Genomic DNA, 19,125 nt, shown 5'->3' on the forward strand with positions numbered 1-19,125 from the left:
TTTGAAGTATTGGCTCATGGTTTTGTATGCAGCTTTCCCTACATACATCCGCCAATGCATCATAGCCCTAATATGCAAAACCCTATGTTATTCTAGTCATATACCTATCAGGAGCAGACACATATTTTGATAATTTTGTCAGGTTGTTAACAAATGAACACACATCTGAAGAAGTGGGTTTTTACCCACAAAAGCTTATGCCCAAATACATCTGTTAGTCTTTAAGGTGTCACTGGACTCTTTGTTGTTTTTGTGGATACAGACTAACACAGCTAGCCCCTGATAAATGAAGAGCAGGATGAAAACATCAAACTTATTTTTATTTGTCCCCTTAAATCAAGCTTTGAGTTATCTTGCCTAGAAATGAAAGACTAATGTACCAACTCAGTGTGCCATCTATCCTCAATACTTTGGCTGAAGTTTTAAGAGATTAAAAAAAAATAGGCCAGAGGAGTCCTGTTTCCACAAACAGTTATTGTAAGTGATTGTTGTGGTGTATTCTGAAAAATGCTTTCACTGTGAAGAGTTACAATTTCTCATTCCTTCACCAAGGCTAGATAGCAACTAGCAACAAGAGAGAGCTATTTTACACATAAGAATGTCTGTGGTTATGACATTCTTCAGCCAATCACTTCTTTCCTTTTCCTGTTAGACTAGAACAGTGATACTCAGTGGTTCAGGAGCCAAATTAGAGATCAGCATTACCCAAAAGAGCCAAAGTAATGTGAATTCATTGTTTTCATTTACTATATTATTCATATTTAAACAGTATGATAGAGGAATATATAATTATTACAGAAAATAAGTTAAATTAATGCAAGTTGATAACTTAATTGGTTAATAACATAGTAAAAGCATCCTGATTGGTTAATAATTTAGATTGGTTAATAATTAAATCACACAGTTTTTAAATATCATGTGCTGCAAAGAGCCACAGGAGACACATTAATGAGCTACTTGCAGCTCATGAGCTGCTGTCTGGGTATCACTGGACTAAAAGTACAAGGCAGTGACCAACATTTTCAAATTTGGGTGCCTGCAATTAGGCTCCTGAATCCATATTTAAGAATCTAAATAAAAATGCCTTGATTTTCAAAGGTACTGAGCAACTCCAAATTCCATTTTCAAAAGTGCTAAAGATGCAAGTGCTCATTGATTTCAGAGGGAGCTGAGTTGGCTCATCACCTTTCTAGTTAGGTTCTTAAATACAGATTCACCAGCCAGACTTTAGGCACATATGAATCCTTAGTGCATCTGGCACATAGACTTTAGGCAACCAGGCTTGAAAATGTTGGCCAGTATGTATAAATTATTCCTTTTTTTAAACTATATGAGAAATGTATCTTTTTTGGTGAAAGGGCTGGGCTATAGGTTTTATGTACCCGATCTGATGCAAACAAATCTAGTACACAACGGCATGAAGGAATGATTGTACTGTAATTTCCCATAGAAATGTATAAACAGTAGTATTCCTTTCAGTGGGCATCAAAGGCCCACTCCTGTGAAAGTGCTATGCACCACCAGTGATGCTGAGCGTCCTCACCTCCCACAGACTTGAGGGTGCTGAGCACTTCTGAGATATTCCGGCAACCATCTGATCCTACTCTTGTAGCCTCTTGTTAATTTCTACTGGAGTTGGTGTGGGTTTAGCATTATTATTATGAATCATATTTATTACAGTACAGCCCTTTGATTTCATTGGGGCTACTCGTGTTCAAAGTTTAGCACCAAGCATATGTGTATGTAAGAGCCCTGATCCATGACTGGGGCTTCTAGATGCTACTGCAGTACAAATAATATTAATTAATTAAATGTTTGCAGGATTGGGGCCTAAAGTAGTAAAGGGTGTTGTTTATGAAATCAAGAAAGGAAGTATATTTACTGATCACTTAGTAATAGTCACAAACTTTTGATAGAGATAGATTAGGAGTGGTTTGTACTGCTAAGGGTTGAAGAATGCCATTCAACTACTCTGCTGCATCACTGGAGGTTTTTTTTTATATATATATATAAATAAGCACAAATTGATTGTGTTTCCCTTTTAGATCTTTATTTGGTACACTGGCCTGATGCACAAGTTCCTGGTAAAAGTAATCGTAAGGTCCGAGCGGAAACCTGGAGAGCCATGGAGGACCTATATGAGAAAGGTGGGAGGACTGTAAAAAATCACTGTTTGCAGGAGGGACTTTAACTGATTTAAACTTTCAGGAATCCAATAACATTGCAATAGGGTGGGATTTTTAAAGGAGCCTGAGAGAGTTAGGTGCCCAAATCCCATTGTCTTTCTATTCAACTTGGGTATGCAACTCACTTGTGCCCCTTTAAAATCCCAGCCCTACTCAATATTATCCATGTGGCAAGCTAAACAAAAAGAGTTAGCTGCTGCTTGTAAATAACATATTGCCATGTTGTGGTCCTGAAAAAGTAAATGCTGTTATGTATGATTTTTTTAGATTGTCTGTAGTCTGTAGATTACAGTACATTTTGTGCTGGGCTGCAGTTGGTATAAATTCAAAGCCATGCCATCTAATTTAACTTCCCTTTGATTTTTTTTAATTGTAAGGTGATATTTCTTCTTTACATAGAGCAGTAGTTAGTGGATCTTTGTTGTCTGTGGTTTAGAAAAGGTCAACTCAAGCAAGCTGATTGGATGAGGAACAGAAACTGAGCTGTGGGGTTTTTGTTAATTAACCTTGAAAGCATGCCCTTGAAGGAGTTGCAAAGCTAAGGAGAAAATTCTTCTCTCAGATCCTTATAATGACTCTCAACTGTATTATTCTGCATGCACTGATCCCCCATTGACATTTAATGGGAGTTTTTCCAGATCCAGGAAGATTAGAATATTGGCATCAAGATTTGTCGTGAATTTAAGAGGAGGATTTTACCCTTAATGTATGCAGTATTAGTATGAGGTTCTCCAGTAATGATATTTTCAAGCAATAGTTGTAGACCTCATTTATAATTCCATGGAAAGTTCCTAAGTATCAAAGTTGGATAACGGGGATGAAAAAGACCTCCAAGCTCATGTAATCCATCTCCTAACCCAGCGTTTCTCAACCAATGGGTCACGACCCCCAGACGGGCTACGAAAGTCAATCAGGAGTTTTGAAGCATTGAAAAATTCATTACAATGTAAAGCAAAGAAATTCTTGCTCACCCATTCCTCATACAACCATATCCTTCAATGTCAAGTGTTTTCTGTCAACCTCTTGAAATACAGACACATAATTGTACAGGCTTATCATTATTACCACTGATACATTCTTTTGACTCTTATAGCAAATGTAAGGAGATTGTGAATAAGGTGTTGTCAGCCTATAAAGGTTGATAATACTGCCCTAACATATTCTTAAAGAACTCTACGTGGGTGGAATGTTGTTGGAATGCAGATTTGTGCTGAAGACATACGCTACATTTAAAATGTAGATGTAATCACATATATGACACTTTTGATGATTTTACATTTTTGTGTCAACATAAGGTTCAACTAGTCTAACCCTCTGCCTACCCATTGTCCTACTCATGTTGAAGTTGTGACCCACCACAACTCCCAGATCTTTCTCAGCTGTACTGCTGCTAAGCCAGTTTCCCCCATTTCTGTATTTGTGCATTTGATTTTTCTTCCCTAAGTGTAGCATCTTACTTTTGTCTTTGTTGAATTTCATTTAATAGTTTAGCCCGGTTCTCCAATTTATCAAGATCTCTCTGAATTTTACCTCTATCCTCCCACGTATTGGCGATCCCCTGCTAGCTTTATGTCATCAGTTCTTCCAATTCCTCCTGGAGATTTGCTAAGCACCAGTCTTCCAGAGTCCCTAGCCTATCCAGCCTTCTCTCCCATCATGAAAGTCCCATATCTGCACGCACGCGCACACACACACTCTCTCTCAACCTATTCCTGAGCTGGCCCTTTCTTTTTCTTTCTTTCTTTTGTTTCGCTCCTCCTGCCCCAGGTTTCTCAATTTGGCTTTCAGTAACTGATTAACCTCTTCCTGCCTTGCACGGAGGCTTGAGTGCCGCATTATAGTTCCTCTATGGATTTTGTACCCCAGCTTCTTATATCTGAAGTCTCCAACAATATCAGATAAATGAAACCTAACCCCATCCTTCCTGCATTATAACTACCTTTACTGTTTTAAAATGTGAGATGGTATCTGATAATAAGCTAATTCCATAGAACTAAACTGATTGCTAGTTAATTCATAATAGAACAGGTGTGAGGAGTCTGGGCTTACCAGTGGTGCCACCTAATGGTTAGGTCACTGGCACCCAGCTCTTCCCCATCTTCAGTGTCCCCTACCAACAATCACTCCTCTGTGCATTTGGTAGGTAGCAACTCGGCCCTCTGGCCAGGTCACCAGTCGACTCCGTTCCCTTACGGGGTAACAGAGTCCAACAAAATAAAGCGTCTTCAGCCCACCTCCAGGTTTCTGTGGATTGCATGCCCTTGCCTTAGGATTTACAATGTCTCTTTATCTCCAGGGAGGGTGGAAGAAGAGGTTCTTCTTTGAGTGATTGCTCATGTGTATTCCACAATAGGTGTGCATGCTCGCCACATGCACTGTTGCCAGAAGTTTTTCCCCTAGCAGTACTGTAGAGGGGAGTGCCCCCCACAACCCTTGGAGTGGCACCTGCCTGGCGCGGTATAAGGGCAGCTGCACGCTTCCCCCACCCTCAGTTCCTTCTTGCCACCAGTGAAGGTGTGTATCAGAACTGCTCTGTTCCAGCTTTGCTTTAGCTTGTCCCCAGAACTGTTCGTTCGTTCAACATTAGTACCTGTAGTTAGTTAGCTGTTTAGTTAGTTTAGTTAGTCAGTAAGCGTGGGCCAGGTTTTAAGTCGTGCGGCTCTTGCAGGCATTCTATGCCAAGGAGCGACCCACACGCAGACTGTTTGCACTGCTTGGGAGAAACCCATGTCAGTGAAAGGTGCAGTTTTGGAAATTGTTTAAGCCTCGGACCAAAAGAGAGAGGGACATTAGGCTCCGGGCCATCCTGATGGAGTCGGCGCTGACCCCAACTCCAGCATGCCACTTTGAACCAGTACCCGGCACCGCGGCGTCAGTACACAGTGACCCGCTGGTACCATCGACCAGTTAGCACCGCTTCCCATCCACAGGGAACGCCAAGAGGGCCAAGAAGACTCCCTCCTCGCAGCAGCATCGAGGGAAATCTGGGACAGAGGCTAGGCCCATGTCGGGCAGTCCTCGATTCCCTCCGGGCCCCAGGCCTCCAACTCAAGCTGAGTGGAGTAGCCCAGCCCCTTCGGAACAGGCCTCTCCAGATGTCCAGATGCCTTCTATGCCAAAAGCCCTGCAGGCAGCCCAGGACATCATGTCCATGCCAGTGCCTGGGGAGCACTGCTGATGTTGGCCCCGTTCTCCAGAGGCAAGCCGCCGCTGGGATCCCTGCAGCCGCCTCCGGCCTGGTACCAGTCTCAGTTGACGGAATGTTCCCAACGCAGATGACGACCCAGCGACTGCTTGGGGCAGAGTCCAGGTGAATCGCTCTTGACGCTGACCAGACTGTCTGGCTGGGTTCCGTCCATCCGGGACTCTCGACACCGGTAGTCCTCAAGGAGCAAATATCGACGGGACCGTGGCAGGCAAAACCTAAATTCAAGTTGCGGCAGACTCCCGCCTAGGCCACCCTCCTGAAATACGAGGCCTCCCATAAGAAGCAGCGGGACTATAAGAGATGCCTTCAGAGGCAGTCTCAGCCTGCCCTCCAGCCTGGGTCCTCCAAGGGCAAGCAGGCGGGAAAAGGCGTTTTTGAGGGGATCCTCGGGGGCACCCTGCCAGTCCTCATCAGAGATCCACTCCCAATAAAGGTTCCCTTCTCCAACCGGTTGTGTGCTTTCCCCCCAGAATCGTCACAGCTAACCTCGGATCGATGGGTCCTCAACACCATTTCCCGGGGTTACACCCTCCAGTTTACTTCCTCTCCACCCAACCACCCTCTGCACCCGTTCTTCTTGGGGAACCTCTCGTACAAAGCTCTGCTCGAGCAGGAGGTGGGGCGGCTCCTAGGACTAGGAGCAATAGAGGCGGTGCCCGAGGAGTTCATGGGCAAGGGGTATTACTCCTGTTATTTCCTCATCTCGAAAGCCAAAAGGGGGCTCGGGCCCATCCTGGACCTCCAAGGTCTGAACCAGTACATGGTGAAGCTCAAGTTCTACATGGTCTCCCTGGTCTCCATCATCCCCTCCCTGGTTCCCAGGGACTGGTACGCTGCCTTTGATCTACAGGACACATACTTCCACATCCACATATTCAAGGGGCACAGACGCTTCCTCCATTTCATGGTGGGGCAGAATCATTACCAATTCAGGGTCCTTCCATTTGGTCTATCCACTGCCCCCATGGTGTTTACAAAATGAATGTTGATGATGCAGCCTACCTCAGACAGCGGGGGGTCCAGATATTCCCCTATCTGGATGATTGGCTTGTCAAGGGCACCTCCCAGTCACAGGTGAGGGATCACGTGGTATTCCTCCTGTTCATGTGCACCACCTTGGGCCTGTTGGTAAACAACACCAAGTCCACGTTAGTCCCGGTCCAACGCATAGAGTTTATCGGGGCGCTCCTGGACGCAGAATCAGCCAGGGCCTCTCTTCCGCCAGACAGGTTCGAGACCCTGAAAGGTCTCATAGACTCAGTCACAAGGTTCCTGGCGACAACAGCCAGGGTTTGCCTGCAATTCTTGGGTCACATGTTGGCATGCACATTTGTGGTCCATCATGCCAGACTCAGAATGAGCCCCCTCCAGCTCTGGCTGGCGTCAAAGTTCTCCCAGGCCACAGACAGGATGGACAAGGTCCTCACCGTGCCAGACTCTGTGACGGCCTCCCTATGGTGGTGGTCCGCCCTAAACAACATGCTCCAAGGGGTCCCATTCATCCCCATCGTGGGAGCTGGTGTCTGATGCGTCGGACCTGGGTTGGGAGCCCACATGGGGAACTTTCAGACCCAAGGTGTGTGGTCGGCTCAAGATCTGTCCCTACATATAAACATCAAGGAGCTCAGGGCGATGCGGCTAACATGTATGGCCTTCCACTTGCACCTAGAGGGCAAAGTAGTCAGGGTCCTCACGGACAACACAGCCTCAATGTTCTATATCAACAGGCAAGGCGGGGTTCGATTCTCTGCCCTCTGCTGCGAAGCCCTCAGGCTGTGGGACTTATGTATTGCCCATGACATCCACCCGACAGCCTTCCACCTACTGGGCGCCCAGAACGAAAGGGCGGATCACTTGAGCAGGGGCTTTTCCTCGCAACACGAGTGGTCCCTCCACCCGGAAGTGGCCCACCAGCAGTTCCGAAGATGGGGAACTCCCCAGGTGGACTTCTTCACGACTCGGCAGAACCAGTGTTGCCCCCGGTTCTGCTCCAGGGGAGGTCTGAGGAGGGGCACTATCTCAGATGCCTTTCTCCTGTCCTGGTCAGGCTGGCTTCTCTACGCCTTTCCCCTATTTTCCCTAATCAGCAGGGTCCTGGAGAAGATAAAGTCGGACAAGGCGTAGGTCCTCCTCATTGCCCTGGTATGACCTAGGCAGCATTGGTACTGGACCCTCACAGACCTGGCGGTAGCTCCGCCATGGCCGTTGCCGCTCCACCCGGACCTGCTCTCTGATGACCAGGGCCGCCTCCTCCACCCCAACCTGGCGGCTCTTCACCTCATGGAGTGACTGCTCGGTGGTTAGGTGGAGAGGAACGGATGTGCTCAGACCAGGTTCAGCACGTCCTCCTCAAAAGTAGACGGCCTTCTACTCACCATGCTTATTTGGCAAAGTGGTCCCGATTTTCTAGGTGGGTGGAGGACCAGGGCGTCTCCCCAGTGACCACCTCAATCCAGTTGATTCTTGATTACCTCCTCCACCTGAGGACCCAAGACCTGGCACCCTCGTTGGTCAGGGTGCACCATATTGGCTTTCCCTCTGCCAGTGCAAGGGCACACGGTATTTTCCCATGCTATGACTGGCCAGTTCCTTAAGGGTTTGGACCATCTTTTTCCGTATTCTAGACCCCCCAGTCCCACAGTGGGACCTAAACCTGGTGTTGGCTCGTCTCACGGGGCCCCCGTTTGAACCACTGGCCACGTGCTCCTGGTCTCACCTCTCGTGGAAGGTGGCCTTCCTGGTTGCGATCATGTCAGCCAGGTTAGTCTCGGAGCTCAGGGCCCTTACCTCCAAGCCGCTGTACACAGTCTTTCATAAGGACAAGGTCCAACTCCGCCCACACCCCGCGTTCCTCCCGAAGGTGGTCTCCGCCTACCACATAGGTCAGAACATTTTTCTACCAGTCCTCTGCCCCAAGTCTCATGCATCCAGTGAGGAGCGCTGTCTCCACACGCTCGATGCGCAGTGGGCTCTAGCTTTCTACCTTGAGCGGATGAAGCCATTCAGAAAGTCCTCACAACTGTTTGTCACCTCCGCTGAATGTGCAAGGGGCCAGCTGATTTCCACTCAGAGGTTATCCACTTGGATCACTTCGTGCATCCGTTCCTGTTATGAACTGGCAGGTGTTCCCCCACCGCCCATTGTGATGGCACACTCGACTCAGGCGTAGGCCTCATTGGCTGCCTTCGTGGCCCACGTCCCCAACCAGGACATTTGTAGGGCTGCCACGTGGTCTTCGGTTCACACGTTCACCCCGCATTATGCGATCGTATCCCAGACCAGGGATGACACCGAGTTTGGCAGGGCTGTCCTCCATTCTGGGAACTTGTGAACTCCTACCCACCTCCAACAGATATAGCTTGGAATCATCTATTGTGGAATACACATGAGCAATCACTCGAAGAAGAAAGGACAGTTACCTTTTCCGTAACTGTTGTTCTTCGAGATGTGTTGCTCATGTCTATTCCACATCCCGCCCTCCTTCCCCTCTGTTGGAGTTGTCTGGCAAGCAGGAACTGAGGGTGGGGGGAGCGTGCAGCTCCCCTTATACCGCGCCAGGCAGGCGCCACTCCAGGGGTCGTGGGGGGCGCTCCCCCCTACGGGTACTGCTACGGGAAAAACTTCCGGCACCGGTGCATGTGGCAAGCACGCACACCTATTTTGGAATAGACATGAGCAACACATCTTGAAGAACACCAGTTACGGAAAAGGTAACTGTCTTTTTGTGCCCCCTTCATAAGAGGGTGGTTGGTAGGAGAGCCCAAACGCTCCCTCTCTATTGGGCTCTGACCCAGGGCACCATGAGAGGCAGCGGTAGCAAACACCCCAGAGTGCTTTAGGGGTGCCTCCCTCATCCACTTCCTCCCACTTACTTTCTCAAACCAGGGTGAAGTCAAAAACCTCTCATGATCCACCAGAACTTAGAGTGAAGGGTTACCTAGTCCTAGAAAAAGGATAGTCCCTCCTCTAAGGCCTAGGGTAGCTGCTGCTTGCAGACCTTTTCCCTTACAACCAAGACTCTATATCCTTACTCAGGATCTCCCAAGATAAATATCTCCTGGGCCCAGAACTGCCCCTTAACTCCTTCAGTTCCAGTGTGTGGTTCATACATCCCATCACAACAGGTCATGTTGCTATGCAGGTTTACACTAAAGGAGGATCTGATCCAATATTTTAAAGTCAAGACAGTTTTTAAAAGTAGTTTTTTTATCTGGTATTCTGCCTGAGAACATAGCATTTTTGCTGTGTATCTGTTATCTGATTTGCTAAGCTGCTATGATGTACTAATTTGTTTGCAGCTATTTCAGAGACACAGGGAGAGTACTTTTTGATACACTATTCTTAATTTGAATAGAGCATTATATTGAGATCACAGTCCTAAAGGCAGATGGCTAAATTGCATCTGTAAATTCCTGAAATTTGTGCAATCAGATAATTTGTTAGTAAAAAGTGACTGCAGGCACAAAAATTGCGGGGGGTGTGGGGTGTGTCTTAGGTATTGCATTTGAAAATATGTTCTTACACTTGGAAGTAAAATTTTAAGCTAAATGATAATCATAATACTTAGGATTTTATGTAGGACTTTTCATTCTGAGGTTACAGTAGCATTATCCCCATTTTATAGATGGGAAAACTGAGGTTCAAAAATATTAAGTGACTTGCCAGTGATCACATAAGAAATACATGGAAGAGTTGGGAATAGATCCCAGATCTTCTGAGTCCCAGTCTGGTGCAGACTCAGTGCTTATTCAGGGGATCACTGAGACTGCATTCCAAAAGAACAGTACTTTAAAAAAAATCATAATTATTCAACAGTGAGGTCTCTGTTTAGAGAGACTGGATTTCCCAGTTCCCTGTTGCAACAGCTGATTTCAACTAGGGTTCTCTTAGTGTCAGTCCTATGATTTGAATTTTTGTGGGCTGGTGTCTGAGCATTCTGAGTTGTGGAATTATCTTCTCTGATTCAACAGAATGCTGGTTTGGCTGCCTTTAGAGCACACTCAGAGATACGTTTATTGAGTCAAACATTCCCTTGAGCGTTGGCAGAGTTGCTATTGGAGGATCTCTTTGGTGGCAGATGGGGATGTTGTATCTAACTATTCTTACTTCATGAATGGCTCATGTGTAGGGCCCTACCAAAATCACGGTCCATTTTGGTCAGTTTCATGGGCACATGATTTTAAAAATAATAAATTTCATGATTTCAGCTATTTAAATCTGAAATTTCATGGTGTTATAATTGTAGGGGTATAACCCAAAAAGGAGTTGTAGGGGGTTGCAAGGTTAGTGTAGAGGGAGGTTGTGGTGTTGCCACCCTAACTTATGCACTGCTGCTGATGGCGGCATTGCCTTCAGAGCTGGGCAGCTGGAGAGCGGCAGCTGCTGCCTGGGAACCCAGTTCCGAAGGCAGAGCCACCCCCAGCAGCAGCGCACAAGTAAGGATGGCATGGTACAGTATTGCCACCCTTACTTCTATGCTGCTGCCTGCAGAGCTGGGCCCTCAGTCAGCAGCCACCATTCTCCGGCCGCCCAGTTCTGAAGGCAGCAGTGCAGAAATAAGGATGGAATGGTATAGTATTGCCACCCTTACTTCTGCACTGCTGCTGGCGTGGAGCTGCCTTCAGAGCTGGGCCAACAGCTGCCACTCTCCGGCCACTCAGCTCTGAAGGCAGCGCAGAAGTAAGGGTGGCAATACCACAATGCATCTAAGAATATCTTGCAAACCCCCTGCAACTCCCTTTTGGGTCAGGGCCCCCAGTTTGAGAAACGCTGGTCTCCCCTGTGAAATCTGTATAGATAGAGTAAAAGCACACAAAAGACCAAATTTTATGGCGGGGAGACCAGATTTCACGGTCCATGACACATTTTTCATGGCCGTGAATTTGATAGGCCCTACTTATGTGTATGCCCACTGGTAAAGAGTTAGAAGCCTTGTCTGCTGCTAGCACGGTGACTCTTTGCATGTGCAGTAGTTGTCTATGAGAGCAGCCTGACTGCTGGCATTGTGACCAGCCCATGCTCCTAACAATGCTTACACACACACACAAAATTGCTTGTCTCTCCAGCTATACGTGCTATGAAGAGACAGGGCTCATAGCCAGGCTGAGACACTGGAGGTGGGAAGAGTGACAGCACTGTGGTCTGGGTTCAGATCCCACAAGTCTCAATGTCATTTTATTAACCATGTAACTTCTATTTAGTTATTTTTTTAAGTGTGAAGAGTTTGTTCATTCTTAGGGTATGTCTACACTACAAGAGTAGTTCGATTCAACTTAAGTCGAATTTGTGGAATCGACCTTACAAAGTCGAATTTGTGTATCCACACTAAGGACTCTAATTCGACTTTGTGAGTCCACACTAACGGGGCAAGCGTCGACATTGGAAGCGGTGCACTGTGGGCAGCTATCCCACAGTTCCCACAGTCCCCGCTACCCATTGGAATTCTGGGTAGAGCCCCCAATGCCTTCTGGGGGAAAAAATGTGTCGAGGGTGGTCTTGGGTAACTGTCATAATTCAACCGTCACTCCCGCCCTCCCTCCCTGAAAGCGCCGGCGGGAAATCTGTTCGCGCACTTTTCTGGTCAGTGACAGCGCGGACGCCACAGCACTGCAAGCATGGAGCCCGCTGCGATCATCGCTGCACTTATGGCCGTTGTCAACTCCTCGCACCTTATCGTCCACCTCTTCCACAGTCAGATGCTGAGAAATCGGGCGAGGAGGCTCCGGCAGCACGGTGAGGACATGAAGTCTCAGAGTGGCACAGACCTCTCAGAAAGCACGGGATCCTGCACCGTGGAGATCATGGTGGCAATGGGTCATGTTCATGCTGCGGAACGGCAATTCTGGGCCCGGGAAACAAGCACGGACTGGTGGGACCGCATAGTGCTGCAGGTCTGGGATGAATCACAGTGGCTGCGAAACTTCAGGATGCGTAAGGGCACTTTCCTTGAACTGTGTGACTTGCTGTCCCCTGCCCTGAAGCGCAAGGACACCCGGATGCGAGCAGCCCTGACTGTGCAGAAGCGAGTGGCCATAGCCCTCTGGAAACTTGCAACGCCAGACAGCTACCGGTCAGTAGCGAACCACCTTGGCGTGGGCAAATCTACCGTGGGGGTTGCTGTGATGCAAGTAGCCCACGCAATCGTTGAGCTCCTGCTGTCAAAGGTAGTGACCCTGGGAAACGTCCAGGTCGTCATAGATGGCTTCGCCGCGATGGGATTCCCAAACTGCGGTGGGGCTATAGATGGAACTCACATCCCTATCCTGGGACCGGCCCACCAGGCCAGCCAGTATATTAACCGAAAAGGCTACTTTTCAATGGTGCTGCAAGCACTGGTGGACCATAGGGGACGCTTTACCAACATCGACGTCGGGTGGCCAGGCAAGGTTCATGACACATGTGTTTTCAGGAACTCTGGTCTGTTTAGACGCCTGCAGGAAGGTAGTTTCTTCCCGGACCACAAAATAACTGTTGGGGATGTGCAGATGCCTATAGTGATCCTCGGGGACCCAGCCTACCCGCTAATGCCCTGGCTCATGAAGCCCTATACAGGTGCCTTGGACAGTGACAAGGAACTCTTCAACTACCAGAATGGTGCAGAATGGTGATGGAGTGTGCTTTCGGACGTCTCAAGGGGAGATGGCGATGCTTACTGACTCGCTCGGATCTCAGCGAAACCAATATTCCCATTGTTATTGCAGCTTGCTGTGTGCTCCACAATCTCTGTGAGAGCAAGGGGGAGACCTTTATGGCGGGATGGGAGGTTGAGGCAAATCGCCTGGCTGCTGATTACGCTCAGCCAGACACCCGTGCGATTAGAAGAGCCCAGCGGGAAGTGCTGTGCATCCGGGAGGCTTTGAAAGCTAGTCCAAGCATTGTTTCAGTCGCCTGCTTGTCTTCCTCATGCCACCTTTCCTCCCGTTCACTGTGTGAGCGCTGGTACTGAGAGAAGTTCTCCCTCCACTGGCTCTGCTGGGCCGCCTCGGCTCGGGAGCAGCCCATAAGTTCAGCGAACATCTCGTCCCGTGTCTTTTTCTTTCGCCGCCTAATCTGCGCCAGCCTCTGTGAGGGGGATGCTGGGGCAGGTCTGGAGACAGTCGAAGCTGTGTGATGGGAAAAAGGGAGTGAATTCCTTGCAAAGATACATTTTTGCGAACAATGAACACTGTCTAGTCTGTCTCTGTGAACAAGACCATGCACAGCACCTATCTCATGTGCACTCCTGCTGCAGGCAATCCGGAAAGCATAAACTCTGCCCCTGTTCCACCCCCTCGCAGTCTCCCCCACCCCTTGGAATTCGGGGTTGAGATCCCAGTGCCTGATGGGGCAAAAATCATTGTCGTGGGTGGTTCTTGGTAAATGTCGTCAGTCATTCCTTCCTCCGGGAAAGCAACGCCAGACAATCATTTCGAGCCCGTTTTCCCTGGATTGCCCTGGCATATGCCATAGCGTGGCAGCCATGGAGCATGTTTTGCCTTTTGTCACTGTCACCGTATGTGTACTAGATGCCGCGGACAGAGGCGATTCAGCAGCGCTACACAGCAGCATTCATTTGCTTTTGCATGACAGCAGAGATGGTTATCAGCCATACTGTACCATCTACCATGCCATTGTAAATTGGCAAGGTGATGCAATATGACATTATATTGCATTATACCTTGCATTATATTGCATTATACCTTCATATTGCATTATACCTTCTGCTGCTGTCATAGGTGCCCCTGGCCGAGATCAGCCGGGGGCGCAAAAGACAAAACTGGGAATGACTCCCCGAGTCAATCCCTCCTTTATGGTATCTAAAAATAGAATAATTCCTGCATAGAAGATGGGACTAGTGTAGTAGAGATCCAGTGTTTCAGAGAACCAGAGAGCACAGCCGCTCCGTGTCAGATTATTCAGGAATGATGAGCTGCATGCCATTCACAGGGGGTGCTCCTGCAACAACCCCACCTGTTGCTTCCCTCCTCCCCCAGCCTTCCTGGGCTACCGTTGCAGTGTCCTCCCATTTGTGTGCTGAAGTAATAAAGAATGCAGGAATAAGAAACAGTGACTTGTTAGTGAAATGAAATGAGGGGAAGGCAGCCTCCAGCTGCTATGATAGTCCAGACAGGCCATTAAGCAGTGTGGGGGAGAGGAGACCAGCATCCTGCTGCTACGATAGTCCAGGCAGTACAGAATCTTTTCTTTACACTTGAAGGGCGGGGGCTGATGGAGCTCAGCCCCCTGTTGCTATGATGAAGACGGTTACCAGCCGTTCTGTACCGTCTACTGGGAATGACCGGGAGGCCAGTCAGGAGCACTCACGGGCTGATGATGAGGACAGATACCAGTCCTATTGCACTACACCATCTGCCACAAGGCTGATGATGATGACAGATATCAGCCATATTGCACCATCAGCCACCAAGGAGGGGGGGCGAGGATGCTACAGTACAGTGCCGCAGCATTGCGTCTACCAGCAGCATTCAGTACACATAGGGTGACATTTAAAAGAGTCAAGAGACGATTTTTTTCCCTTTTCCTTCTGGGGGTGGGGGGGTGGGGGTACATTGACGAGCTATGCCCTGAACCACCGCGGACAATGTGTTTGACCCTACAGGTATTGGGAGCTCAGCCAAGAATGCAAATGCTTTTCGGAGACTGCAGGAACTGTGGGATACCTTGCGTCCTCAGTCCCCCCTCCCTCCCTCCATGAGCATCCATTTGATTCTTTGGCTTTCCGTTACGCTTGTCACGCAGCAGCGTGCTGAGTCTCTGCTATGGCGTCTGTCTGGAGATTTTTTAAAAATACTTTGGACCAGGCCTAACATTACACTAATTCCCCTAATTAGATGCAGGAGTCGCCGAGCGAGATCACCCTGAGGAGGGTTACTGAAGGAGATAGAGAGCGCATGCTGCGTGAAAGCCAGCACAAACCAGGGGCCTACACTGCCATGCTCGTGGAGGCAATGCTCCCAGAATACCTCATGAAAGCCTGGCACGGAAAAGTGTGCTACCACGGAGCACCCAATAAGGCAGCTCTCCCCAGGAACCTCATGCGGAGGCTTTTCGATTACCTCCAGGAGAGCTTCGTGGAGATCTCCCAGGAGGATTTCTGTTCTATCCCCATATATATAGACCTCCTTTTCACATAGTTCAGATTCCTGTTACATTAATAATAAAAGTTTACATGTTTAAAGCACTTACCGACTGATCCTTCCCCTGATTCAGGGTCCGGGGTAACTGCTGGGGAGGGGTGGTAGGGGATCTCCGTGAGGGTGATGAAGAGATCCTGGCTGTCGGGGAAACCAGCGTTGTAAGCGCTGTCGACTGCCTCCTCCTCCTCATCTCCTTCCTCAGCTTCCCCATCCGCGAACATCGCCGAGGAACTGGCCGTCGACACTATCCCATCGTCAGAGTCCACGGTCACTGGTGGGGCAGTTGTGGCAGACCCACCGAGAATGGCATGCAGTGCCTCGTAGAAGTGGCATGTCTGGGGCTGGGCTCCGGAGTGTCCGTTTGCCGCTTTGATTTTTTGGTAGCCTTGTCTCAGGTCCTTGATTTTCATGCGGCACTGCGTTGTATCCCGGCTGTATCCTCTGTCTCTCATGGCTTTGGAGACCTTCTCGTAGGTCTTTGCATTCCTTTTTTTGGAGTGCAGCTCCGAAAGCACAGACTCATCGCCCCACACAGCGATCAGATCCAAGACTTCCCGGTCAGTCCATGCTGGGGCCCTCTTTCTACTCTGAGATTGCATGGACTCCTCTGCTGGAGAGCTCTGCATCGTTGCCGGTGCTGCTGAGCTCGCCACGATGTCCAAACAGGAAATGAGATTCAAACTGGCCAGACAGGAAAAGGAATTCAAATTTTCCCGGGGCTTTTCCTGTGTGGCTGGTCAGAACATCCAAGCTCGGACTGCTGTCCAGAGCGTCAACAGAGTGGTGCAGTGTGGGATAGCTCCCGGAGCTACTAAGGTCGATTTCCGTCCACACATAGGCTAATTCGACATAGCCATGTCGAATTTAGCGCTACTCCCCTCGTCGGGGAGGAGTACAGAATTCGAACTAAAGAGCCCTCTAGATCGAACTAATTAGCTTCCTGGTGTGGACGGGTGCACGGTTAAGTCGAATTAACGCTGCTAAATTCGACATAAACTCCTAGTGTAGACCAGGCCTTAGATACTACAACCAGGAGTGCATTAGAAATTCCCTCGATAGACATTTTCCCAACACTCGCACTTGTGAGGGGAGGGGTATTTCTGTTTCTGCAGTGACACTTGGGTGATAAAATTGGGGATTTGACCCCTAATGACACCTAGGGGATTGTCCACACTGACACATGTGAGGAGGAGATGGAGAGAGGGTATCTTTTGTAGAATGAGCAGGGTCTTTCATCTATTGACCAGAAAATTTCTTGAATGTGCATGTTTACAGACATGTAAGTGCTGGTAGCATGGGCTGTCCCTGATAGCATCAGCAGGACAACATTTGAAGATGGACATTGTTAAATCCTCAGTAATATGGTGTTAGCAGGAGGGACAGCTGCTGTTCCATTACTGCCTTGGTTATAAACTCAGCTTCATAGGTGTGTTTAATACAATGATTGGAAATTAGCAAACTGCAATATGAACAAAAGAGAAGTGCATTTTTAAAGAGGAACAGGACCCTGGAATTTTATTTTTTAAATTCTCATCTTCTCCCCATACTTTATCTCCAAGACAACCACATAGACTAGCAGAGGTTGTTTAGACCTAGCTGCCCATAGTGGAGGTCAGGGTCTTTGTAACCTTGGAGACAATAGTAATGTTTTACCTAATTGAGGGTGGAAATCTTTAACACTTACTGGATAACTTGCCATTTATTTCTGTGTGCATAGATCAGTACAGCCGGCACCTTTCCTTCCTATGTCTGTCAGTTTTCAAAAGTACAGCAACAAGCTGAGTAAACATATTACAGCTGTTTTGTGTAGTGTAGGCAACACAGAATGCAGTTAGTGAGGACAGCGCATCTCTTCTAATTCTATATCTACATTTTTATTGCCAGAGCCTAAAGAACTCTGACCATTCCCAAAAGCTAAACAATTTCTGTCCTAAAAGTGGCTGGATGTTGATATACATGCATACACCCCCATATAATATGTGTGTGTGTGTGTGTGTGTGTGTATAAAGTGTGTATGTGTGTTCACCTTGCAGCTTTAGTCATTAAAAGCAAGTGACTGACTTTGGTGATAGCACAGGGGCTTTTTCACATTAAGATTAGCATGGCTTTCTTTTCACAGGCAGATAAAGAATATGGTACTCCTTGTTTTGTAACACCAACCCAGTCAAACATGATCAAACAGAGATTTTCACATGACCTCCAAAGGTATGCGGTTTGGGAGGATGTCGACTGCACCACGCCCTGTTGATCAGATAAGACAACAGGATGGTGATATACAGGAAAGAAAATGTAACAGCTACATTTTTTTTACAGTTAATGATTGGAAATTTGCCTTTAATAAACTGCAATGTGAACACAATAAGCAACTGCCATAATATATATATGACTCTAGAATGTGGTATGGTTCAGAGAACTAATCTAAACGAACAGAAATAACCCTCTTATGCCATGTTTTGCAGCAATTGTTTTTTGTAATGTGTTTTATGGTGAATTCTAAATGCAAAAATGAGCCCTCAGCCCTCTCTGTTTGATTTATTGCAGTATCCTGTTTGTGTACACTTTCATGTGAATCCCCTTTCTAACAAATGTTAAATGATTTTTTTTTATTGAGCTCACTTACAGTAAACCTACATGAAGGATTATTATAATTTATCATTTGTATTACAGCAGTATCTAGAGGTTCCCACGCAAGATTGGAGCCCCATAGTACTAATCACTGAACAAACACATAAAAAGAGAAAGTCCCTGCTCTGAAGAACTTTATCTAACTAAACAAAACAAACAAAAGTTGGGAGAAAGGAAGTATTATCCCCATTTTACAGACGGGGAACTGAAGCACAGAGGGTCAAATTCTCAACTGATGTAACTCAGTATAGTTCCATTGACATCATTGGGTTACACCAACTTATACCAGCTGAGGTGCTGACCCAGAGAGATGAAGTAACTTGCCTAGGTCACCCTAGGAAGTATATGGCAGAGCCAAGAGTTCACCTTGGATTTGAGTCCCAACACAGTACAGTAACTCCTCACTTAACGTCATCTCGGTTAACATTGTTTTGTTATTACGTTGCTGATCAGTTAGGGAACATGCTCATTTAAAGTTGTGCAGTGCTCCCTTATAATGTTGTTTGGCAGCCACCTACTTTGTCCACTGCTTGCAGAAAGAGCAGCCTATTGGAGCTAGCTGGTGGGGGCTTGGAACCAGGGTGGACTGGAAGCCCCCTATCAGCTCCCCTAAGTTCCCTGTGCTGCAGCTTCCCAGCAGGCTATCAGTTGCTGGGCAGTTCAGCTGTCTCTCCCCCCACTGCCATGTGCTGCTCCTGCCCTCTGCCTTGGGAGCTGCTCCCAGGAGCCTCTTGCACAGGGCCGGTGCAACCATTTAGGCAAACTAGGCGGCCGCCTAGGGTGCCTAGTGGTTGAGGGCGCCTAAAAGCCCGCTCAGGCAAGGAGTGGAGGTGAGCTGGGGCGGGGGGTGGGAGGGCGAGGAGGGCTGCCCACAGTAACGGGGGGTGCACAGGGGAACCGCTCCCCGCCCCAGATCACCTCCACTCTGCCTCCTCTGCTGAGCACACAGCCCCCGCTCTAAGTCTCCTCC

At 48.0% G+C, this 19,125-nt stretch overlaps 1 protein-coding gene across 9 annotated transcripts in view; it reads left to right on the plus strand.

The window, feature by feature from the left end:
- The window catches only part of LOC123376497 (uncharacterized oxidoreductase ZK1290.5-like), a 90,480-nt gene that overhangs the window by 36,056 nt on the left and 35,299 nt on the right, over window positions 1-19,125 (plus strand). For 8 of the 9 annotated variants that reach the window (XM_045028525.1, XM_045028520.1, XM_045028521.1 and 5 more), the window contains exon 3: window positions 2,046-2,147. The exons of the other annotated variant lie outside the window; for it this stretch is intronic. In XM_045028525.1, coding sequence (XP_044884460.1) covers window positions 2,046-2,147 — 102 coding nt within the window. The remainder of the gene's footprint in view (window positions 1-2,045; window positions 2,148-19,125) is intronic. 9 annotated transcript variants of the gene reach the window in all.

This window comes from Mauremys mutica, chromosome 8, assembly GCF_020497125.1.
Source record: "Mauremys mutica isolate MM-2020 ecotype Southern chromosome 8, ASM2049712v1, whole genome shotgun sequence".
Lineage (NCBI taxonomy): Eukaryota > Metazoa > Chordata > Testudines > Geoemydidae > Mauremys > Mauremys mutica.